The 24,395-nt window shown below is 38.0% G+C and overlaps 5 protein-coding genes and 1 long non-coding RNA gene across 11 annotated transcripts; 2 read left to right on the forward strand and 4 right to left on the reverse strand.

The window, feature by feature from the left end:
- Positions 1-2,692: 2,692 nt before the first annotated feature.
- Positions 2,693-4,891, reverse strand: LOC103412238 (uncharacterized). The gene is made up of 4 exons (XM_070806316.1): positions 4,871-4,891; positions 4,477-4,670; positions 3,593-3,780; positions 2,693-3,139 (listed from the first exon to the last, which is right to left on the reverse strand). The coding sequence occupies exons 1-4, from the start codon at positions 4,889-4,891 to the stop codon at positions 2,949-2,951; spliced, it is 594 nt and encodes a 197-aa protein (XP_070662417.1). The 3' UTR covers positions 2,693-2,948.
- An 865-nt stretch (positions 4,892-5,756) lies between these two features.
- LOC103445472 (hypothetical protein At1g04090-like) lies at positions 5,757-9,497 on the reverse strand. 5 transcript variants are annotated; one of them, XM_008384491.4, is made up of 3 exons: positions 9,072-9,485; positions 7,747-7,831; positions 5,757-7,549 (listed from the first exon to the last, which is right to left on the reverse strand). In XM_008384491.4, exons 2-3 carry the CDS (start codon positions 7,796-7,798, stop codon positions 5,946-5,948), a joined length of 1,656 nt encoding a protein of 551 aa, XP_008382713.3. In that variant the 5' UTR covers positions 7,799-7,831; positions 9,072-9,485; the 3' UTR covers positions 5,757-5,945. The 5 variants fall into 5 exon arrangements, with proteins under 5 accessions (XP_008382713.3, XP_070662159.1, XP_028965790.2 ...); XM_070806058.1 differs by lacking the exon at positions 9,072-9,485 and adding an exon at positions 8,720-8,974; XM_029109957.2 differs by lacking the exon at positions 9,072-9,485 and adding an exon at positions 8,547-8,974.
- LOC139188485 (uncharacterized) lies at positions 9,305-10,022 on the forward strand. Its single transcript, XR_011571955.1, has 2 exons — positions 9,305-9,444; positions 9,544-10,022. It is a non-coding gene; the product is annotated as an uncharacterized lncRNA (long non-coding RNA).
- A 2,823-nt stretch (positions 10,023-12,845) lies between these two features.
- Positions 12,846-14,117, reverse strand: LOC139188661 (uncharacterized mitochondrial protein AtMg00810-like). Its single transcript, XM_070806317.1, has one exon. It carries the CDS (start codon positions 14,115-14,117, stop codon positions 12,846-12,848), a length of 1,272 nt encoding a protein of 423 aa, XP_070662418.1.
- A 2,648-nt stretch (positions 14,118-16,765) lies between these two features.
- Positions 16,766-17,185, reverse strand: LOC114827438 (uncharacterized). Its single transcript, XM_070806318.1, has one exon. It carries the CDS (start codon positions 17,183-17,185, stop codon positions 16,766-16,768), a length of 420 nt encoding a protein of 139 aa, XP_070662419.1.
- A 4,422-nt stretch (positions 17,186-21,607) lies between these two features.
- On the forward strand, positions 21,608-24,289 carry LOC139188941 (uncharacterized). 2 transcript variants are annotated; one of them, XM_070807045.1, is made up of 4 exons: positions 21,608-22,066; positions 22,625-23,480; positions 23,649-23,821; positions 24,056-24,289. In XM_070807045.1, exons 2-4 carry the CDS (start codon positions 22,683-22,685, stop codon positions 24,183-24,185), a joined length of 1,101 nt encoding a protein of 366 aa, XP_070663146.1. In that variant the 5' UTR covers positions 21,608-22,066; positions 22,625-22,682; the 3' UTR covers positions 24,186-24,289. The 2 variants fall into 2 exon arrangements, with proteins under 2 accessions (XP_070663146.1, XP_070663145.1); XM_070807044.1 differs by having other exon boundaries at positions 21,660-22,066; positions 22,639-23,480.
- Positions 24,290-24,395: the final 106 nt, after the last annotated feature.

The following is a 24,395-nucleotide window of genomic DNA, read 5'->3' on the forward strand; positions in this document are numbered from 1 at the left end:
TCCTCATCCTTGATGCACCTCACTTGGTTTAGGTCCCTTGTCTTCTTTTCCCTTGCTCTAGCTAGTTTATAGATATCCAACTCTCCTTCTTTGGTATCTAGTCGCTTATACATATCGTCATAAGCCGCTAACTTAGCTTCTCTCACAGCTTTCTTCGCCTCTTACTTCGCTTTTCTATACCTTTCACCATTTTCATCGGTCCTATCCTTGTATAAGGCTTTACAACATTCCTTCTTAGCCTTCACCTTTGTTTGTACCTCCTCATTCCACCACCAAGATTCCTTTTGGTGTGGGGCAAAGCCCTTGGACTCTCCTAACACCTCTTTTGCTACTTTTCGGATACAACTAGCCATGGAATCCCACATTTGGCTAGCTTCCCCCTCTCTATCCCACACACACTGGGTGATTACTTTCTCTTTGAAAATGACTTGTTTTTCTTCTTTTAGATTCCACCATCTAGTCCTTGGGCACTTCCAAGTCTTGTTCTTTTTTCTCACTCTTTTGATATGTACATCCATCACCAACAAGCGATGTTGATTAGCCACGCTCTCTCCTGGTATAACTTTGCAATCCTTACAAGTTATACGATCCCCTTTCCTCATTAGAAGAAAATCTATTTGTGTTTTTGACGACCCACTCTTGTAGGTGATCACATGTTCTTCTCTCTTCTTAAAGAAGGTGTTGGCTAAGAAGAGATCATATGCCATTGCAAAATCCAAGATAGCTTCCCCATCCTCGTTTCTCTCCCCAAAACCATGGCCACCATGAAAACCTCCATAGTTGCCTGTCTCCCTGCCCACGTGTCCATTTAAATCTCCTACTATAAATAACTTCTCCGTCTGAGCAATTCCTTGCACCAAGTCTCCAAGGTCTTCCCAAAATTTCTCCTTCGAACTCATATCCAACCCTACTTGAGGTGCGTACGCACTAATCACATTGATAAATTCTTGTCCTATTACAATCTTGATTGCCATGATTCTATCTCCTACCCTCTTGACATCTACAACATCTTGTGTCAAGGTTTTGTCCACGATGATGCCAACACCGTTTCTCGTTCTATTTGTGCCCGAGTACCAAAGTTTAAACCCTGAGTTTTCTAGATCCTTTGCCTTAAGACCAACCCACTTAGTTTCTTGTAGGCACATAATATTTATCCTTCTCCTCACCATAACTTCCACTACTTCCATAGATTTTCCCGTTAAGGTTCCTATATTCCACGTTCCTAAACGCATTCTACTCTCCTGAACTCTACCCTTCTGTCCTAGCTTCTTCACCCTCCCCCGTCCAATGGAATCAAAGTACTTCTTTTGTGTGTCCCGTGTAAAGTTGATAGGTGCATATGCTCCCAAACAACTTTGAGTGGAGTCGTTCGAAAAGAAGTTTCTATGGCCCCCTTGCTCATTTAACACTGCATCCGGGTGCCTATGGAAATACAACGACCCTTGCTCACTTATCACTGTGCTCGGGCCACACAGCGCGCCACTTACGGGTGACGCCCTAGCTTTAGCGCGATTTCGTTCTGAATTCATTTTCATAAGGATTCGACGTGATTGTGGAGTGCCGGCTGTCGACTACCTGATGCCCTCCCCCTCCTCCTTTACCCGGGCTTGGGACCGGCCATGTAAGATAAACTTACATAGGCGGAGTTAAACTACCTCCAATATTAAAATAATAAAAAATAAAAAAATAAAATAAAAAATAATAATAAAAAATAAAATCCCACTCCCCCCACGTTCTCTCCCTCCCTCTCATTCTCATTTTCTAAAAAACTCTGTTCATACATACAAAATGTGTAGGCAAATACTAGTTACTTATTAAAGAAAGAAGAGAAAAAAATCTAAAGGAAATGTTTATGGGCTTTACAAGGAAATACGGCCCAACTCTTCTCTACCGCTCTACTTTCTAAAACCCGGCCCAAGATTAAAAACCGAAAGCTTTCCCTCCGGTCACCCAAGGACTCAATTTCAGGGAAAAATTGAAAATATATAATTTTAGGGAAAGAGTGAAAAATTTGCCAGCTCGCTATATAATCAACTTAAATCAATTAAATCCATCATGCAATGCATTTCCTTCCAATTTTTTGTGATAAACTAATAGATAATTGACTAAATAAACTTGAAAAAACATAATCGGCATCCAAATTAAAGTTTAGTCTTATTCAACGTATTGATTTTCAATCGTTAATTGATATACTATAATTTGGAACTTCAACGCCTAGACGCATGCTTATGTGTAAGAAATTTAAAATGTCAAATTCGGCACATTATTCTTCATCCTTTTATTCAATTCCTTTTTTTTTTAATATCCTAAATAAAACCTCCCAATATTGTACTAATTAATTATATATAAATGATTATGGTGTGTTTAAACTTCTTTCATTAATTACTACATATTTTCTACACTCACAATGTTTGACAGCTCGCTATATAATCAACTTAAATCAGTTAAATCCATCATGCAATGCATTTCCTTCCAATTTTTTGTAATAAACTAATAGATAATTGACTAAATAAACATCCTGCAAAGTTTCATTAAAAATTTTCAAGTTTTTCTTACAATTTCCGTGGTTTCCATGTAATTTTTATCGATATCGATATTATCCCGATATTTCCATCGATATTTCCGTGTTTTCGGACTACCGATATTTCCGATATTACCGATATTTTCTTCCTTGTTAAAGAAAGAAGAGAAAAAAATCTAAAGGAAATGTTTATGGGCGTTACAAGGAAATACGGCCCAACTCTTCTCTACCGCTCTACTTTCTAAAACCCGGCCCAAGATTAAAAACCGAAAGCTTTCCCTCCGGTCACCCAAAAAACTGAAACACAAAAACCGGACAAAAAACTCAGGTGAGAAGCCTCTCTGCTATTACAATTCCGTACCAAGTTTTGTATGAAATGGATGATTTAAAAGTGCAAAAACTCTTGCCTACCGATGTGTTTATTACTTCAGTTCTTCGGACTCGCCGATACTTGAGTGGGACAACCGGTGCATGCCGTGCAAGCAGGACCGGGGGCACTGTCGGAAATACCAATTCGCACCGTTCGCTGCTTCTCTTCATTTCCGGGAATATGGACGAGGGCATCCATGATTAGGATGTCCCAATCGCGAGGGATGAGATACGAAAGCCAGGTGTCATCTGCAAACGAGAAATCTGATCATTAATATACTTAAAGGGTTATCAAAACCCAAGCGATATATGTAAAATGTAGTTTAATGCATCAAACAGAAAAGTCTAGCTAGTTTTTGAACATTCTTCGCAAAACTTTTGAAGCACAAATCGGATAGCCTGGTTGTTTCAATCAAACCAATTCGGAAAAGATCTAACACTGACAACGAGTTTAAGTGAATATCAGCATAGGATGTTGATCAATTATACGGCGTTGGATACAAAATCATGTACCATTATTATGGTTTTACATGTAATATCAAGTAGCACATGAGCAAAATATGAAAGTCTGTTTAGAACCCAAACACCAAAATAAGCAGGTGTGAGAGTACATGAGCACATGCACACGATGTATGTCTTTATGCGTATGTGCTTGTGTGTTTGCACATATATGTCTGGTTTTTTATTTAAATCAATACAAACCTCCATTACGTACAGCCTTCACCTCCAAGACTCCAGCACCTCGCGGTCCAGACACAGGAAATGTGCAAGATACAGAATGCCGTTTATGAGCTACTGCAAGCGATGCATTGTACCATGGGCCCTTCACAATAGGTTCCCCTATAGCCTCTATGATTGCTGGATTCTTACTGGCTTTCTCCATGGCCTTGCTGCAAAGTTTCCAGGAATTGATTAAAACATGAAACCTTAAATTAAGTATACATATGTAACATTGAAACGGTTTAAGGTTGTTTTTCGAACTCTGTATGGATCTTTTATCCCTTCAAAGAAAACTCACATTTCTCCCTCTTCTTCCCTCGTTCTTCATTCTTCCTACACACTACTACGAACGAACAACCAGCCACCTATGAGTAAAACCGCCCACATTTCCTCCCTTATGTGGGGGCATTATGTCATGATCTATGTAAGGCGTTGGGTAATAGAACATACATCAACCAAGCAAGCTGCTGATACATATGAAAATTATTCCACGGGCTGCATTGTTTATGTATACGATGAAGCAATCCAAGTCGCCAACTAGTTTTTTTCTCACCCTCCCTCCCTCCCTCCTCTACAATCAAGTTTGTAATCTATACGTTTTTAACAAAGCTTTTCGAGAAGAAGTTTCTCATAAGCTATATTACAGATGCTACAAATACAATCTCCAAATTCATTTGAACACGTTGTTGATCAGAATGTCGTTGATCCCAACTATTCGCAAACCAAAAAATGAAAACCCCCTTTACAAGTTCAAGCATAGATTCAAACTTAGACCAGCAATACTTCCCTATACGAGCAAATAGATCAATCATACCATTTAACACAGAAGAGTTAAAAGTCCCATCTACTTGGAGTTGGAAAGATACCTGCTGCAGCTTTGATAAATCACAAGATCATTAAGAGCACTCAAAGCAACACCGCCGGTAGTGGTAATCAGAATAAAAGACACCGCTTTTCGACCAAAAGACGACGTGCTCTTCCCTTCATCCACCGTCTTCGCCGCCGAACTGTGCAAATAAAACAAAAGCTGAACCTGGAAAAGTGTGGTGCTGAGGAGCTCCTGTTGAACAACGAAACCATCCTCCTCGCCAGCATTTTCTCTGCTCCGCTTGCTTGTGCTGCTGTGTGTTGGGTTGTACTACTGGCGTGGTGCGGTGGTGCCCTTCGGCCCTTCGGCCTTCGCTTCAGAGTTTCAACTTTCAAGCGCCCACCGACTGGACCGTTTTGTCCCTCTCAAAAGCACAGAATATGGGCCGGTACTGATCTGGGGGTGAGGTCCATTTCGTCAAAAGGCCCGTGATTCATAATTTGCTTGTTTGTTATTAAACAAATTAATGGAGAGAAATATTAGAATTTTAGGTCTTCCGACATCAAGAAGAGGGAATAGAATTCTATCCGGATCCTATTTGTGGGGATTCAGATGATCAATTAATTGTGTTAATTTATCGTACATCGTGCGATTATAAATTATTTTGAATTTTTTATTTAAAAATAAATATAAATACTACATAATGAAAACTGACTGCACGATGTACGATGAACGGATACGATTGATTGATCTTCTGGATCCCCACAAAGAGAATCCGAAGAGGACTGAATTTTCGGTAGGGGTGTCACGTAGTCAGGCCTATAGAGCAGCTAGTAAGACAACGTTACATTGCTGTGGGTGTGGTCGAATTAACCAAAAAGCAAAGAGTTTGTGGGGAAGAAAACTTCAGTAGGGCATATCACATGTGGCCCCAACTGTAATCTTTTTCACAAAAAAAACACACAAACTCTCCCTGTTTTTAGTTAATTCGAGCCCACTCATGACAATGTAACTTTCTTCTTATTGGAAGATAAGATATCAAGTGATCCGGACCTTTAAATTTTGAACTAACGGCTAAAAACAGAGAAGTTAGTAAAAACTTTTAAAAACTATAATAATTTTTAACCGTAGATCAAATTTTTAAAAGCCCAAATCACTTGATCCCTGAACTTTAAAGGGAAAGATCCGGAGAATATCTCTTTTCTTATTGGAAGGCCTACAATGCCGACCACATGGTGCTTCTATCGAAGATTTACTCAAGGTTTGTGTGTGTTTGTGAGAGAGGGCAAGACCAAAGAAAGGACCCATTGGCGCACTGAAGTTTTTCCCTAAGAGAAATATCAACAAACACTTTCAATTTCTCATTTTACTACGTTCAACTCTATATATTCCTCTATCCGCACAATACATTAAATGTACATAAATGACTATAACAGAGTTTCTACTAATCGTATTAATAGCTATGGACAAATATGGATACATTAGGATTACAACTTACAACAAGTGATTCTTGCCGCAAGCAAAACCCTAGCTTCTCTCATCTCCCACCCAATTGTTCTTCTCTTTTGGCCCGGTAGGACCTTCCTCCCCGTAAAGCTCAACCGGTAACTTACTAAAAATGTCCTCCAAATTATACTTAAACATCACAGGCAAAAGATTGATCACCTTATCAAGCTCAGTTCTTGAATTGTACACAATTGTTGGACCCCACTCTCTCATAAACTGCAGCCAACACGGCTCGGCCGCAACCCCGTCTCCAAGATACTCGGCTGCAACAATCTCATACTGGACGCTTGAATCCACGGATAAGTTACTACGAGCAGCATCGTTCCTTATCCCAATGCCTAGCTTGTCTGACCCCTGAAGGTAAGTCCCCGGATGAGGGTAGCTCGCGTGTCCATTTTTGGATGAGTAGACAATGGCTTTGTTCCCATCTATGTACTCCAAATCATATGCATCCACCCATTTGCCACCGCTGTGCTGCGAGAAGTATATGCTCCAGAGCTCTCCTGAAAAGTTGCAGATGCGGAGTGTGAAGTGCTCCCAGTCACCGACATGCTGTCCAATCTTGCCAAGAGGGAAGTCCATAGGCCCAACTTTGAGAGTGGCTGGTCCATTGAAGGGACAAAACACCCACATTGCAATGTCAGTGAAAGTACCACCAAGAGCCGGTTTCACATGAACATAAAGTTCTGCACTTTCCAAGTTTCCGCGTTTTATAATCTCTCCTCGTTCATCACTTGGCAAGTCTATCCAAAACCCCCCATCATTTGAACCACCGCCAGGCAAATTTGAGCCACTGCCATCAATAGGCTCACCAACTGACGTGCCAGTCTTGAACAGTAGCGCTCCACTTTTGAAGAACCATAAAACAGAAGACGGCAAGTAAATCTCATCTGGATGAAAGAATACGGTAGGACCATAATGATGGATGAGTGAATGAATTTGATCAAGATTTGGCATTCCAGGTAGCTTCGAATTCAGATTCTTCAAGCAACCAATATGCTTCAGATCCTTTCTAATGCTCATGTCGCTACTGCAGAAAAATGTACCTGCACAAACCCCCTTCCCCATCGTTCCCCGATGATGTGGTCTCATAGACCAAACTTGAAAAGGAAGAATTAGAGATTTTGTAATGGCATTAAGAATTGGGCGGTAAGTTTCACAAACATCAGTCAAATCAACTCGAACACATCTCACTTCATCCAACCTAGGTTTATCAGGCCTGCTAGTCACTAAAAAGCCCATTGCTTTGTAACCTTCTGGTGGCTGAGGATGCCAAAAGTAACCATATGCACCATAATTGTCCTCATTCCCATCATCAGGGCTCCATACTAACTTGTAATCAAGCGGCTCTCGAAGAGCTGGCAACTTGACAGGCTCCCCAACATCAGCTGTTTCTGGCAACTCTGCCTCTTGAACCACAAGAACAAAACCATGTAAAGGCTTCTCCTTAGATTGGCAATAGTGACCAATGCTATGGAATCCATCAGGTATTCCCACCGGCTTATAAAACGTAACAGTTTTTTGCTTGTCCTCTGATGGAGTGCAGGCCCAGATAAACTCAAATCTGGTTATCTTGAAAACCTCTATTTCTCCAAGATTGATTCTTCCAGAAGCAAAACCTTCACCTGAGAAGGAAAATACATCCGTAAATCATTTAGAAAAGTAGTCCAAAATTGTAGTTCAAATAATTAACTGGAATCACAAGAGCTATGGACATATTCTTCTCATCATTCTATACTACGAATTCTCAAGCAGTATGTGTTTCTCATTGACTTTATAATTTTTTTCAATTTTTTTGCATAAAGTTAATGCTTAGTCGTACTTGAAGAGATTCTTTCTGAATTTGCACAACCTCCAAAATTTTGCATGTTCATCAATACTCAGCTGCAACATAGGTGAATACAAAACTACAAAAAGAAACGAGCTAGCTATTATTAAGAAAACAAAGAAGAAATACACCATAATCTACTAAATTCACAATTAACACCAAGCATACTAATGACCCAAAAGAATGAAACCATCTTAAAGATAAGGTGAAGTTTATAATCCGTTGTGGCACAAAAGAATTTAAATCTTTAACCCCTATTTCATTTATTCAAGTAAAGGAAGAATAGATAGACCCTAACTTCTGGAGCTTTGAAGTCAGCGATCATGTAGTTAGAGAAAGAAAATATGTACCTATTACCAATATTGACTAGAAACTCGTAACCATAACCAGAACGAGCAAAAATAATATCTAATAGTTCCTAAAATGACAACCTTCTACAAGCCTTGACAGACTGAAGATGCCCGTTAAGGGCATTACCTATCAGAGATCATTCTAAGGGGAGAGAAGCTTCAAGAAGGAAACGAAGGAGAAAAAAAGTGTTCAAGTAGAATCATTAAACAACAGATATCGAGTTAAACCATGCCTACCAAAAGGTACATTCTTTTGTTACCATGCATCATATCTAATACCATACAACTTATCCCCAGTCTGAAGCATATGATCAATGAACTGGCCCCTTTCACACACCATCCACACTTCCGCTAAAAAACCGAGTAATCAAAGCAACACAGTTGCTTAGACCCATTTATGATTGGACCGTAAAACTGCGAGTATCAGCATGTTTACAAACTTACCAGAGCATACAAAACAACATATACAGACAGAAAACAGGTCGATGATGAAGAACAATTTCCCCCTAAATCGCATAGATTGTAATTTGCATATTAGCAATGAAGGTCAAATTCAAACAACCAGTGGAGCTTCATCATGATACCCAAAATATGTTTAATTCAGATTAATTACTGACCATACAAATCACTAATTCCCAATCAAGCACTGATTAGTAGTTGCAAAAGCAAAATAACTTCAACTAGAAACTTAAAAAAAGGAGAGACTTTCATTTTTTTCTAAAAGTTACAGTTTCTGTCCAAAAAATGAACGGCTATTATTCATGAATCATGATCCATTAACCAAAAAAGGCAAACTTTCATAGCCTTACAACTGCTTGCATGCAGCACAATCCGCAAATCCATGAATCCAAATCAATAATCCAAATACTAATCAAATCAGCTAAAAAAATAAAAACCCAGATCATAATTTTCAAAAAGAAAAAGAAAATCCAAAAAAGATGAGAGCTTTAGCAGTAGAAGTTTTCATACCTGGAGGCCATTGAGGGATGGGATCAGGCAGAGAGAAGGGCTCTTCAGGCTCAGGTGGGAATAAATCGGTGAGTTGATTCCAATGGAAGCACTTGCACCCGAACATCACTTACCCGAAACCGAAACCGAAACTTTCTGCTTCTGTCTCGGCCTCTGGTATGAAACTCGATTTCAGAATTATCGGAGTTGTGATAGAACAGTTGTGAAAGTGACGAATAGAATGCTTAAATGTGTGAGAGGAAATAGTCATGTTTGTGGGGCCGATTCCCACAATGCACACTTAATTGTTTACAATGGATGTTGATGATGATGATGAAAGATGAAAGATGAAAGATGAAGATGATATGATTAATGAATTTGTGTTCATGGCGGAGTGGGTTTCCTTTCCTACAAAACTTACGAGTACCGAATATTTTACATATTTTTTTATTATCAAAATATTATTTATTGATAAATAATAAATATCTAACAGGTAATCCTCACAAGATGACTCAGTAGTTGATGATGAATTTTCTGTTCGTATTTCACACAACACGTCCTCGGTACAATTCTTATCACCAATGAATCGCACAATAATATTAAAAAATAAAAAAAAAACTGAAATGTTTATATAAGTCTTCTCAAGTTTGCATAAAAACAAAATGGGAGCATCGATTGGATTCTCTGGAGCTTCGATTGTGTATGCCGCAGAAAAGGAGGGTATCTTGGTTTGCAACATGAAAACCTCCATTCATTAGTGTTTTTTCTTGATGGTGCTTAAGCCGTCTTCAAGTTCTTTATTTCTAATTCTTTTTAGAGGAAACTTGATATAAGTGTAATTTTATGAGTTTTTTGTCTATTTTGTTGGGTTAGACTCATTCATTGATTATCTACAAACAAGAAAGTAGAGACTTTTCGAGGAAATAAGAATAAGAAAGAGGGCTTGCACTAGAAGAATATCCCAATGAAAAATCTGTTGATAGAGTTGGTCTTGATTGGTGAGCCATTTCATCCAAATTCAGCTTTTTATGACTCGTTTGAAAGTGCTTAAATGACTGAAATCATTTTTGATGAAATACTTTTGGAATCAATCTTTAGTAAAAATACAAGTGAATTATGAAAAAACACTCAAAGTGCTTATTGGAAGTAGCACATAAAAGTACTCCAAGTGTGTTTGAAACTCAAAAATATTTTCTCTAAAAGCGCTTTTAGTTATTTTAAAAGCATTTCCAAATGAGCCCTTATAATCTTTTGGGCTAATCTCAATTTATTACCCTGAAGTTTCATGGTTTTCAACATTTGGTACATGAAGTTTTTGTCATCCCGGAATCATACCTTAAGTCTTAATTTTGTGACAGTTTCATACATTCGTTAAGTTTTCCGTTAGAACTTCTGTTAATTGATGACGTGGCGCCCACGTGGACAATAAATGAGCGCCACATGTCAATATGGATCCACTTCAATATTAAAAAATTAAAAAAAACAAACCCCTAAACCCCACTTGTCTTCTACCTCCCCCAACCCCTTCCCTTCCTTCTTCCCTCTGCAACCCGCACCCTCTCCCCCAAAACCTCCCCCAAGCTCACTCCAACCACCAAAACCAGTCTCCCCCAACCTTCCTTCACCACCAAAACCAGTCTCCCCCAACTCGCACCCTCCCTTCATTCTTCCCTCAGATCCAAGCTCACTCCCGAAACGATAACCTACGGCCAAAATGATGACTTCACACAACTTCGCGATCCGCCTACAGAATATATCATTGGCCACCGAGTCGGTGCTCCTATTGACCCAGCCGCCGCCGTTAAACTGCAGCATGATCGGTAATTTTCGACCTGGCCGGCAAGTAGCCTCTGTACACTCCCATGCCAGCGTTCGCCATCAAGTTCAATCCCTCCATGTCCTGGTTGGGCTCTCTATTGAGATTGGATCGCTTCGGTAAATTGTTAACGCTAGGCTTGGAAGCAGGTTCGGGTAGGGTGAGTGTTGTAATTTGAAGGTTTTTGTATATTATAAAAAATGTGAAAAAATACAAGAGAAATGGTTACACTATATAGACAAGGTAAAAGACAACCTTCTGACCTCCCATAACACACGCCCAAGGTATTAAATATCGATGATATTGGAAATATCGGTAGTCTGAAAACACGGAAATATCGATGGAAATATCGGGATATTATCGATATCGATAAAAATAATATGAAAACCACGGAAATTGTAAGAAAAACTTGGAAATTTTTATTGAAACTTTGCAGGATGTTTATTTAGTCAATTATCTATTAGTTTATCACAAAAAATTGGAAGGAAATGCATTGCATGATGGATTTAACATTATCAAGTTGATTATATAGCGAGCTGGCAAACATTGTAAGTGTAGAAAATATGTAGTAATTAATGAAAGAAGTTTAAACACACCATAATCATTTATATATAATGAATTAGTACAATATTTTACACTTTATACATTGCATGGTAAGATACATGAGTGACTTAGTACCACATAGAGTTCGTGTGAGTTTCAAAATTTTGACTTTCTTCATCATCTCTATGTGTAGAGTAAGTGTATTGTGAAGAGTAGTCATCAAATGATAAATCCCCAAAATAGTTTTGCATGTAATTGTTAACATGCCACCCATATGGATCCAAGATTAATTATCACCATTTTTTTTTTTACAAAAAATAGATCCGCAAACTAAACACAATCCAAACAAAATTTAATTTTGTTCAACAAAAGATTTAAGAGAACCAAAAATTTTAATTTTGTTCAACAAAAGAAAAGAACATTAATGTTTTTGTTCTAGCATGTGTTGAAACATTGGATCCTCTTTCAATTGCCTTGAGCCATGAGCCACTCTCATTTTCAAACCAACCCGTGTAGAAAGAAAAAGGAGATGCTTTTCAGATTCCCAACCACTCTCTCACTCTCTCTCTAGAATATGAGAGATGCTCTCATTTCTCCAACCTCAAGCGCAGCGCCCGTTCTTACAGCCTTCTCTCTCACAGCAGCTCCACTCTCTCTCATAGCTCTTCATTATTGTCTGCAACCTGAAGCCCAGCAACATACACACCTCCGTGTCTCTATAATCATGAAAATTGAGATGCATGAAGGTAAATCCCTCCTCCATGTGTGTTAATTTTTTTTGTTCTTTCGTTTCAGATTTATATGTTGGACTGAAATAGAGCAAGATCTAACACATGCATGTGCTTTCGTTTCAGATTTATTTCTATTTCTATTCTTAACCTCTGAATATTTCCATCAATTCTGGAGGGTTTTGATTTAGTTTGGTGAAGGAATAGAACTGATTCTAACCCTGGACAATTTCTACATATTCTCCGCAGAATCCGGTAAGCTCCGGCGATGTCAAAGATCTGGAGGATGAGCGACAGAGCAAGTCCGGGAGGCGATCCAAATGACGCAGCCTTGGCTGGCTTTTCGACGACGGAGCCACGAGATTGTTTCGATAATATCGCGATATTTTGACGACAATTAGAGGATACGTGGGAAAATATTGGTTTCTCTGATAAACGATAATATCGGCGATATTTCATCGATATTATCGATATTTTAGTCATTACACATGCCTAACTACTTTAACTTTACAGCTAATAAAGCTATCTTGAATTAAGGACACAATCTGTCAGATATCCCTTGAATTAAGGACACAAGACAGCAACCTTCTTACACTCCTTAGCTGATGTAAACAGCCAACCTCCTTACACTCCTTCCAATAACTTTAACTTTACAGCTAAGTAACTTTAATTTTACAGCTAAGAGAGAACTTCTTCCAATATTCCCCCTCAAGCTGGATCAAAGGGGTTGATTGATCCAAGCTTGTCCAAAATACGCTGAAAACGAATAGAAGCAAGACTTTTTGTGAAAATATCCGCTAACTGGTCATAGCTTCGCTTGTAGTGAGTATCAATGATATTGGATTGAACCTGGGTGCGAACATAGGGACAATCAACTTCGATATGCTTTGTGCGTTCGTGAAACACATGATTGGATGCAATGTGCATTGCAGCTTGATTATCACAAAACATAGACATGGGTTGAGTATGAGAGAAACCCAAATCACCAAGGAGACCTTTAAGCCAAATTAGTTCACAGGCAGTGGATGCCATGGCACGATACTTAGCATCTGCACTTGATCGAGCCACAACACTTTGTTTCTTGCTTTTCCAATTGACCAAATTGCCACCAACAAACGTGCAAAAACCTGTGGTTGATTTGCGATCAATAGAGTTGCCTACCCAATCTGCATCAGTGTAGCCGATGATTGTTGTATGATTGTTCTTCTTCATCAAGATGCCCCTACCAATTGAACCTTTGAGATAACGAAGAATGCGATGTACAATCTTCAAGTGAGTTGTAGTTGGGGAATGCATGAATTGACTGACAATGCTAACGGCATACGAGATGTCAGGTCTTGTAATGGTAAGATAAATGAGCTTGCCAACCATTCGTTGATAATAGCTCAAATTTGTGAGTGGCTCTCCTTGAATGTCTAGTTTAAGATTGGTGTCCAATGGGGTGCGAGTTGGTTTGCATGCTGACATTTCAGCTTTTTGCAGGAGATCAAAAGCATACTTTCGTTGGTTTAGGAATAAACCTTTGCTAGAATGAGCCAGTTCAATGCCCAGAAAATACTTGAGAATACCAAGATCTTTGAGAGCAAATTTGTTACGAAGATACTGCTTAAGGGAGTGAATCTTAGGTAAGTTGTCACCGGTCACGATAAGATCATCAACGTAGATGAGTACAACAAGTTTTCCAGTGGAACCAATTCGAATGAAGAGAGAGGAATCAACATTACTCCGTCGAAAACCAACATTTTCCAGCACCGAGCTGAGTTTGGCATACCACACTCGAGGAGATTGCTTAAGGCCATAGATGGACTTATGTAATTTGCATACCATATCTTTGTCACCTGCTTGTGAGTGGCCTGGTGGAAGTTTCATATAAACTTCTTCTTCGAGATCACCATGCAAGAAGGCATTCTTGACGTCCATTTGAAAAAGAGGCCATGCAAAATTGATTGCGACTGATAAGAGGACTCGGACAGTGTTCATTTTTGCCACAGGGGCAAAAGTCTCCTTATAATCAACTCCATAAGTTTGTGTGAATCCACAAGCAACTAGACGAGCTTTATGCCTCTCAATAGTTCCATCAGACTTGAACTTATTTTTGTATATCCACCGACTCCCCACAGCCTTATTTCCCTTAGGAAGTTTGACCACTGTCTATGTGTGATTGTTATGGAGAGCCTCAAGTTCTTCTTCCATTGCCCTTCTCCATTCGTCATGAAGGTTTGCCTCATCAAAGGTCTGGGGCTCATGAGCATTGGTGATTGCCGTTAAGAAGGCTGCATGATTAGACAAAAACTTCTCATAGTCAAGAACACTTGTCAACGGGTACTTGGCATTATAGGTCACATAATCATGCAATCTAGGTGGGGGGTTTCTTTGTTGTGAAGGATTACGACGAGCTTGATTGGCAGGTTGTAGAGTTGGTGCCATTATTGAGGGGATGGTATCATTTGGACTGGGCGAATGTTCAAGTGCCAAAGATATTTCCTGCTCATCAAGTTCTTCCTGAATAATATGAGCTACTTGGCTTGGAAGATGTTCTAAGACATCATGCTCAATAGGACCCAAGTGAGGCATGGGAAAAAGATCCATCAAGTGCTCCCCCTGACTAGAATAGTTAGTTGGCCAAGCGAAGTAGGGCATGTTTTCCTCAAACTTTACGTCTCTTGAGATCACCATTTTTTTTTTGTTGGATTGTAACATCTATAACCCTTTTGAGTGGATGAGTACCCCAGAAACACACAATTTGTAGCCTTCGGATCCAACTTGTCGTGATGGGGTGTTTGAACATGAACAAAACATGTGCAACCAAATACTCTCAAGTGTGATAGATTTAGAGATTTTCCTTTCAAAACTTCATGAGGTGATTTGAAATTCAAAACTCTACTTGGTAACCTATTAATGAGATAAGCTGCAGTAAGCACTCCTTGGGACCAAAACTTCTTTGGTATATTCATGTGAAACATAAGAGCCCTAGTTTTCTCAAGAAGGTCCCTATTTTTTCTTTAGGCAATCCCATTTTGTTGAGGTGTTCCAACACAACTTGTTTGATGTAGTATACCTTGTGTGCTCATATAGTGTGACATCTTATTGGACATATATTCAATGTCGTTATCTGATCTTAAGATATGAATTTTTGACAAAAATTGAGTAGTGACAAGTTTGTGAAAATCTTGGAAAACATCCATAACTTCACTCTTAAATTTCAAAAGGTACAACCAAGTGATCCTTGTGAAATCATCCACAAAGGTTACAAAATATTTGTATCCATCAAAAGACTCTAAAACTGGCCCCCAAATATCAGAATGCACGATTTCAAAAGGATTACTAGCCCTAGACATTGAAGAAGAAAAAGGTAACCTAGCAAACTTAGACAAGTGACAAACATCACATTGGTTGACATTTTTGCATAGGTTTGGAAACAATGAGGTCAAGACCTTCTCAGAGGGGTGTGCTAATCGTTGGTGCCACAAAATTTGTTCTTGATCTTGACTTGTACTGACTTGAAAAGCTTTTGGTACTTGGATTTCCCTGGACACATAATAGAGACCATTTACATAAAAACCTTCACCAATCTTCTTCTTGGAGACTAAGTCCTGAAACACAACATTGCAGGGAGAAAAAATGGCAAGACATTTGAGTGAGTTTGTGAGTTGTCCGACAGATAAAAGTTGGAAAGGAAATGAAGGGACATAGAGTGCATTTGACTCAACATTATTAGACATCAAGTTTATTTTCCCTTTTCCTAGAACTGAAGCCCCCTTACCATTGGCAACTGACACATGAGAGGGTGCGGATATTGTTTCAAAATTATGTAGGTTTGTAACCTTATTCGTCATGTGATCAGAAGCACCTGAATCTACAATCCAATAATCATGTGCACTACTAACTAAGAGGGTAGTTGAAAAAGATTTCAAAATACCTGGGATGTCTTCAGAGGCAATGTTCTTATTTTCAGCTAGAAACCCTGCAAAATGCCCAAGTAGAGCTGTTTGATTTGAGGAACCTTCTTCACCATCTCTGACTCCTTGTTTCTTGTGAATGAAGGTGAAAAATTCATTGATTAGAGTTACAGGATTGGCAGTGAATTTTAACATCTCATCCAGGGTGACAGAAGCTACAAGATCAGAGGCTGCGAGGTTAGCTTTATGAGGTGATCCATACGCAGCCTTTAAGGGAGCCTTGTGATCTCTCAAGAATTTAGGTTTTAATTCTGGATGAAGGATCCAACACCTATCCCTTGAATGACCACCATTATTACAGTAGCTACACTTCAAATCCCCTCGCTTTCCTTTGTAACTCATTTCCTTAATAGACTTATAATTTGAAGCATAAGCCCTAGTTTCAAGTAGGTTACTTTTCACCTCCATGTTCATCACCTTTCTACGAATTTCCTCCCTTTGAATAGTAGCACAAATGCTTGAAAAAGAAGGAAGATCCACGTTCATGAGAATGTGACTTCGAAGATCCTCAAAGTCTGAACTTAAGCTTGCCAATAGTTGGAATATTTTATCTCCCTCGGCTCGTTTCAACAGCACTTCAGCGTCGATGGTGTGAGGGCGATAGACATTGAGTTCATTCCACATTGTTGTCAACATTCCAAGATGGTGTACAAATGATTTCCCTTCCTGTTACAACCCAGCAATGTCTTTCTTGAGTTGGAAAACCCGAGCATCATTATTCTGGTTTCCATACATCTCTTTAAGATTTTTCCAGAGATGCATGGAAGATTCGGCATAGCTGAAGATCTCAGCAATCTTTCGTTCCATAGAGTTGAGCAACCATGACACAACAAGCTGATCTTTGCAGAGCCATGCATCATACGTTGATGAGTAGACTTCAGGAATAGGAATAGCTCCATTGACATAACCGAGTTTCGATCGTCCTCCCAGAGCAAGTGTTACAGCTCTTTCCCATGGAAGATAATTAAATTCATTTAATAACACTGAACTCAGACGTTGGTTTGGGTTTACATCAACATTAGACAAGATGGAAGACAGAGAAGCATGGGAGCTTTTTGCTTCCTGAATAACTGGACTCTCTTCAGCCATTGTAAAAGGTTGATAAAGAGTTTTAACACACAAGGATATACAGAGACAGACCTGTTAGGGTTACTGCTCTGATACCATGTTGTAATTTGAAGGTTTTTGTATATTATCAAAAATGTGAAAAAAATACAAGAGAAATGGTTACACTATATAGGCAAGGTAGAAGACAACCTTCTGACCTCCCATAACACACGCCTAACTACTTTAACTTTACAGCTAAGAAAGCTCTCTTGAATTAAGGACACAATCTGTCAGATATCCCTTGAATTAAGGACACAAGACAGCAACCTTCTTACACTCCTTAGCTGATGTAAACAGCCAACCTCCTTACACTTCTTCCAATAACTTTAACTTTACAGCTAAGTAACTTTAATTTTACAACTAAGAGGGAACTTCTTCCAATAGTGAGAGTGAACTCAGGGAGGAAGATTAAGATCAAGAGAGAAGTGTTGGGGTCAATGTGGATGTCCTTGGTGGCGACGCCATCATTGAATATCATATTGGGGGTAGCGATTGTTTCTTCAGGTCGGGAGGTGACACCAAACGGGTTGAACTCATCGGGTTAGGTTTGGATCCGGTTCTGCAAACGGTGCTTCAAGAGGAACTTGAAGAACACATTGTAAAGCTTCACAACTATGTTTGGCATTTCTCTCTTTCTCTCTCCTCTCTCTTTCTCTCTCTACAAATTGGGAGATTTGCAGAGATTGGAAAAATGAGAAATGAGGGGTGGGATTTTCTGGGTTGTCAATGTAAATTCATGGCGGATTAAGGATTGAGATTAAGGGTTAATTAGTCTCCTTTTAAAATCGGATTCACATGGATTAGGGTTTTTGTAATATGAGGGGGAGAGAGAGCTTGAAATCTAAATTCTGATGGCTTCAATGGCGTGAGAGAGAGAGAGAGAGAGAGAGAGAGAGAGAGAGAGAGTGAGAGAGGCTAAGACAAAGAGCAAAATCCAAAGTGGAACCCTAGATCCAAGCTATGTGACGCCTTGGCCTTTTTCTTTTTTTTTTTTGTATTTTTAATATTAAAGTGGGTCCATATTGACACGTAGCGCTCAGTTATTGTCCACGCAGTTAACAGAAGTTCTAACAGAAAACTTAACGGATGTATGAAACTGTTCCAAAATTAAGACTTGATGTATGACTCTGGGATGAAAAAAACTTTATGTATGACTCTGGGATGAAAAAAACTTTATGTACCAAATGTTGAAAACCATAAAAATTCAGGGTAGTAAACTGAGATTAACCCTAATTTTTTTATTAAATTGTGATGAATGTCATCCTTATTTGAATTTGAGTTTATGAGTCTAATCATTTCAATGCACATAGCCAAATTGTTAAAGCTTAAATATGAGTTTTGAGTCCAATGATTTCTCCACTCCTCCAATGCAAAGCTTCAAATCTTAAGGCTCAAACGAAAATATATTGGGGTGTGCTATCTACACACTTCTTTTTACTTCTCCCACATCCCTTATTAATTTCTGTTATTTGATCTTCTTCAATTTATTCGATTAAACTGTCTAAAATTAGAAGGGTGTGAGAAAAGTAAAAAATGATGTGTGAATACCTCATCTCAATATATTAACCCACCGTCCTTTTGAGATCCAAAGAAATATAAACCTAAGTTATTGCATTGAAGATGCTCTAAATGAAAGAAACAGGATGAAGTCGTGTTACTGGTGACAAATTTTAAAAATAAAAATCTTCCACTTACAAATGAGAAGAAACATAATTTCCAATTAAAAATGTTTAGAAGACAAATACTATAATGCCCCAAGGCTCAAATCAAATGCATTTGAAAAAGAAACTACAACGCATCATGGAATGAAATATTCTTCAGAAGATTTTTGTCACTATGAATGTACGTCGTGTCGGTCCAATCGTAATTTTCCAGTCTAAACAAAACAGACAGGCAGCCACTGTGCGAACGGCTGTAAGTGACCTGGACAACAAGGACAAACCACATGTGTTTTCAACTTCAACGACTCTTCGTTTGGTTGATATAGTCAACTTGGCTTTCCTGCAAGGCAGGCCAACTAGTCTCAATAATTTCATTCGTCTACATACATCTATGTAATGTATAATCATTGTTCTAACTCCTAATAGTCCTGCCTAGGATAAGCCATTGCCGTGATTAATTACAGGGGTTTGAAAATTAAGATACAGCGCTTAGATTTGTATAGACCGTGATTTTCACTTAGACAAAAAATAAATTTTTTTTTTTAATAAATTGTAAGAGACTTGTTAAATACTTGAATGATCAATCATTATATGATTGTTCTTCATATTTTCAATGTGTTCCAATACTTTATAATCTAGGCTTAAATGTAAAAATGGTCCATTTGTTTTACTCTATCAGCCAATTCAGTCCTTGTGTTTTTAATTTGGCCAAATTGGCCCATGTGTTTACATTTGTTAGCCTATTCATGACATTCCGTTGAATGATCGATAAGATTGACATGTGTCAAGTACGTGAGAGGATAAAAACATAATTTTATGTACACCCACTAAACAAATACGATGCCTATTTTTAGAGATTGTCGCTTGTTCAATTGACTTCAATACTATGCAATTTAGGACATGTCAATTTTAACTATCTTTTAACGAATTGTTTTGAATTGACTAACGGATGTAAATATAGGGACTAGTTTGGTCAAATTGAAGACATAGAGACTAAATCTGCCAATAGAGTAAAACACAGGGACCATCTTGACAATTAAGCCTATAATCTATATATATTTTATTTTACAATTGACGTATCACAATACAATTAAGTGTTTTTTTTAAGTATAAGTAGACATTTATTTATATGTATATAATAATAAAAAAATGACCACAAGCTAATAAGGTTCCCCACTTTGCGAGGATCTGGCAGAAGAACGTTTATCATACGCAGCCTTCTACTTGCTTTGCAAAGAGGCTGTTTCCATAACTCGAACTCATGACTTTTCGGTCACAAAGTAGACATTTATTATATGTTATAATATATGTAATTAAAATTAAAAACAAACCACCTAGGCCCCTTCCCGTCATCCGACTAGCGACTAATGACTTTTAGAATCTTGTGTATGGTTAACAAAATTAAAAAGTATAGAAAAAACTGTTTTTTCTTTTTTTTTCTTTTATTTTAACAGAATTGTTATTAACATTCTAAAAATTAATCGTGCACTCAAAATTTTATATATTTACAAAGAAAAATACAGTGCACAATTTCCCTAATTTAATGACATGCAAAATATGGACAGATAATAGCAAAGCCATAAGAATTTAAGATCTTGTTGTATCAATGTGCACGACAAGGTTGTATTGTATAATGTGCCACCTCTAATATATAAATTATAATTATGTTTAGTTTTCGTCTAAGAGTGTGTTCATGTTAAAATTTCTATTTCAATAAGAATAGTAAACTTTTAGGACATAAATAATACATATAGATTAAGTTACCTATGACACATTCTGCTAAAAGCACGTTTAAATACATTATCCTCTTGTCACACCCTAACGCGTGTGAAAATGACTTTTTTTTTGTTGTTTAAAATTTTTATTTTTTTACTTATTTTAGATATTATTGTTTTTTAGTAAAATATATTTTAAAAATAATGAATATAATCACCCACACTCTCACTACAAGAGTTTATTTTTTTGTGAATTTTGTTTATTTATTTATTTATTTTTTGAAATCCTAATGGGAGAAAGATAATTTAAGTATTATGAAAGCTTTACCATTTTTTGTATTCTCCCTTTATATATATAGTTTACAACAAAAAAATAAAGTTCATGTGAACTTTGTCTACCTTTTGTACTACGTACTTGAATGAATGTGTACAAAATAACAGGAACACTCGATTATGCTATGGTGCATCTTATAAGATCAGAATTTATAGTTGTTAAATCTCGGTTGTTGGATCCTTAATTAAGGATCTAACGATGAAAAATTTCGTTGTATCATATATACTAGAGCATATTATAAAATTAGTAAACCAAACTCATAGTGTATGTAATTACAAGTGTACACTATAAGGTTAAAATTTGAGAAGAACAAAAAGCCTACTAGAATTATACAATGTTTGTATGTCACTTAAATTAGTTTTTGCATTTTAAAAAGTTAAAATGGGCTTTTTTAATATAAAAGTTTTATAAAGTGATTTAATATAAATTGTGTAAGCATGAAGGGCCTTAATATGAATAACTCTTAGGAAATCTCTAAATAACTATCATATCATAAATCGCAAAAATTTCTTATACATCTAAATGCTTTGAATAGCAGAGTATTAAATACTCCGATACACTTAGCCTCACGGCGCCCACCTCGTAAATCAATCATGTGGTGGGTAACAAACAAGCCACATGTATCTATCGTTTGAGACTTAAAACTCATATTTTTTTTATGGTATAGAATCAAAGCGCAGAAAAATCTTGAATTATGGTATCAAAACGTTACCAATGTGTTAACTCAATGAGAACGGTTGGTCGTTGGCGCCTTGTGACACATTTACATGCTACTTGCTTATGTCAAGTGTCATGTGATTTTTCTGATAAAGGTGGGTGAGAGAGAGAGAGAGAGAGAGAGAGAGAGAGAGAGAGAGAGAGAGAGAGAGAGAGAGAGAAGTGTATACTATTCATTTCTCATCACCTTCCACATTTTCCAGCCTGCCAAATACCAAGCAAAACTTAACAACCTGTTCTCCACCATGCAAATATTATCATAAATTTTTATTTTCCAAGTGAAAAGGCATATCAAATTCATCAAGAACACACGTTTCCAACCGCCCCTTTATACATCAGAAGAAAGGGTGTCCAAATAAGACTCAAAGATAATTAAAATAATTGTTTGTCCTTTGAACCACTGGAAGCGTTTGGAACTGGAATATCCCAAAAAGTGGTAATGCAGCTTCTTCCCTCTCTCTCCTTCCTCATTGCAATTTCACTTTTCTGAAAAGAGCTGATTGAATTCAAAGGTTTTCTTCATGGGACTCTTATTCTTTAGTTTCCAATTTTTCTTCTCTCTTTGTTCAGGATTCATTGTTTTTCAAGTAAAATATATATATATTTTGGGATTATGACAGCTTCAGCTTCTATTTCTTTCAATGTGTAACTGGAAAGTATGTTTGTTTGAGACTATTTTTGTAAGAAACAGTTATCCAGTTATGCTAATAAGTGCTTCCACTAGAAACACTTTTGTTATGAACATTTTTATTAAGATATTGTAGAAATCTTAGTAAAAAATCAAGTGTTTTTAACCCAAGAAAAGCTTTTCAACCCAAAAACACTTTTGATTCACATAAAAGCTTGTAGCTCTTTCATAAGCACTCCCGAACATGCCCTCCATGAGCTATGAAAATTAAATATATTAAAATTTTGGCTGAATATTGTAATAATTGAGCTTCATAATACAAGTCCACCATGTGTGTGTATATTATATTGTTGCTGACTTTTACAGAATTTCATCATCAGAATCAGAACAGAAGGCAAAGAATCATCAGCAAAAACTTTCAATCATGTTGCTAAGGAGCTCATCAACACCTGTAATTGGATCTCTCCTTACATCCTACGTCTCAGAAAGTCCTAACATCATCAGCAATCATCACTCTGATCCCAAACCAAGCACCTTCCACCAACACACTCCCACCAAGTTTTCATTCCACCAACCTGGATCTCTCAACATCTCACACAACTCCTCACCAATCTCTCATTCCTCCCTCGATTTGGACCGGCATTCGCTAACCGGGTTCCGAAGGGCTCAGTCTGATGGGAACTTGGAAGGACTGGCCTATGCTTCTTGTGACACCGAAGATCAGTTCTTGGATTCAAAACTACCCAACATGTTCTCTGCAAGATCCAAGTGCATGATGCTGGAAACTATACCGTCTTTTTCGTTGCATAAGTCGGGAGGTTATGAAGATGATGAGGACGATAGTGACGTGGAGTATGAGGAAGAGGAGTTTGGTGAGGAGAATACGGAGAGAGTTGTGGCAACGGAAGGCAAAAATGTTGGTTTAGAGGAGAAGAGGAAGAACGTGAGCTTAACTCAGGATTTGAAATTTTTGGACAAAATATGGAGTGCAGGGATTGAAGAAAAAAGAGAGCTTGCGAGTCAAGAAATGTATCTTGCAAAGGGGCTTGGGGTTGGTGGTGGTGGCAGCGGTAGCCGTGGTGGTGGAGAGGTTAATTGGGATGGCTATGGTAGTGATGGAGGAGATGACAACCGTGGGGCAGAGGAGTATCACAAGAAGCTGGTTGAGGAAAATCCAGGAAGCCCTTTGTTCCTTGGAAATTATGCTCAATATTTGTATCAGGTGAACTTTCTCCGCTTCTATAACTTAGTGTTTTCGACTTTCTAATATACGGGATGACAATTTGACCTCGGGTTAAGAGGATGGACACACTGTTCCGGCCAACCAACCTAACTCACGTCTAATGTGTTTTTGACTTTTTTTATACTGACATCAAATGTTTGTTTTCAGACCAAGAGAGATCTTCGTGGTGCAGAGGAGTACTACTCTAGAGCCATCCTAGCAGATCCTAATGATGGTGAAGTTATGGCTCAATATGCTAAGTTGATATGGGAGTTCCACCATGACCAAGATAGAGCCTTGAGCTACTATGAACGAGCAGTCCAAGCTGCACCTCAAGACAGGTACTTTGAATTTTAGCTCAAAAAATTAACGGAAATTATTTATGTACGCCATTTTTCTCGTGCACGCCTTCCTCTTGTCTTTGTATTGAATAAACAAAAGAAGAATCGTGGGACGAAAATAAAGAGAGGTGTGCAGGAGGAGAAAGCTTGTGTGCGGTCTTCAGATGAAGAGTTTAATCTGGAATGAATTTTAAGGCACCAATTTTGACATGACTTGCCATTTTCCAATTTCAGCCATGTCCACGCAGCATATGCCAGTTTTCTCTGGGAAGTAGAGGAAGACGAGGACGAAGCCGATGCAGAGCACAATCATTGCGTGCCATCGTATCTTCACGAAGGAATCATGACATCTGCAAGTGCCTAAAATTGTTTGCTAGCTTTGTAATGGTGACTAGGTTGCCAACATGAAAGCTCATGACCTATGTATAAACATTTTTCTGAGATGAATGGTTGTCCTCTCAGTTTTTACCTCTTCCGTTGGCGACGATGGACTCGGAATGAGAACGGAAGCAAATCCGATATCCCGAAAGAACAGAATAATTGCCCTTGAAACAAAGGGACGAGAACACAGAAA

Source organism: Malus domestica, chromosome 10 (assembly GCF_042453785.1).
Source record: "Malus domestica chromosome 10, GDT2T_hap1".
Lineage (NCBI taxonomy): Eukaryota > Viridiplantae > Streptophyta > Magnoliopsida > Rosales > Rosaceae > Malus > Malus domestica.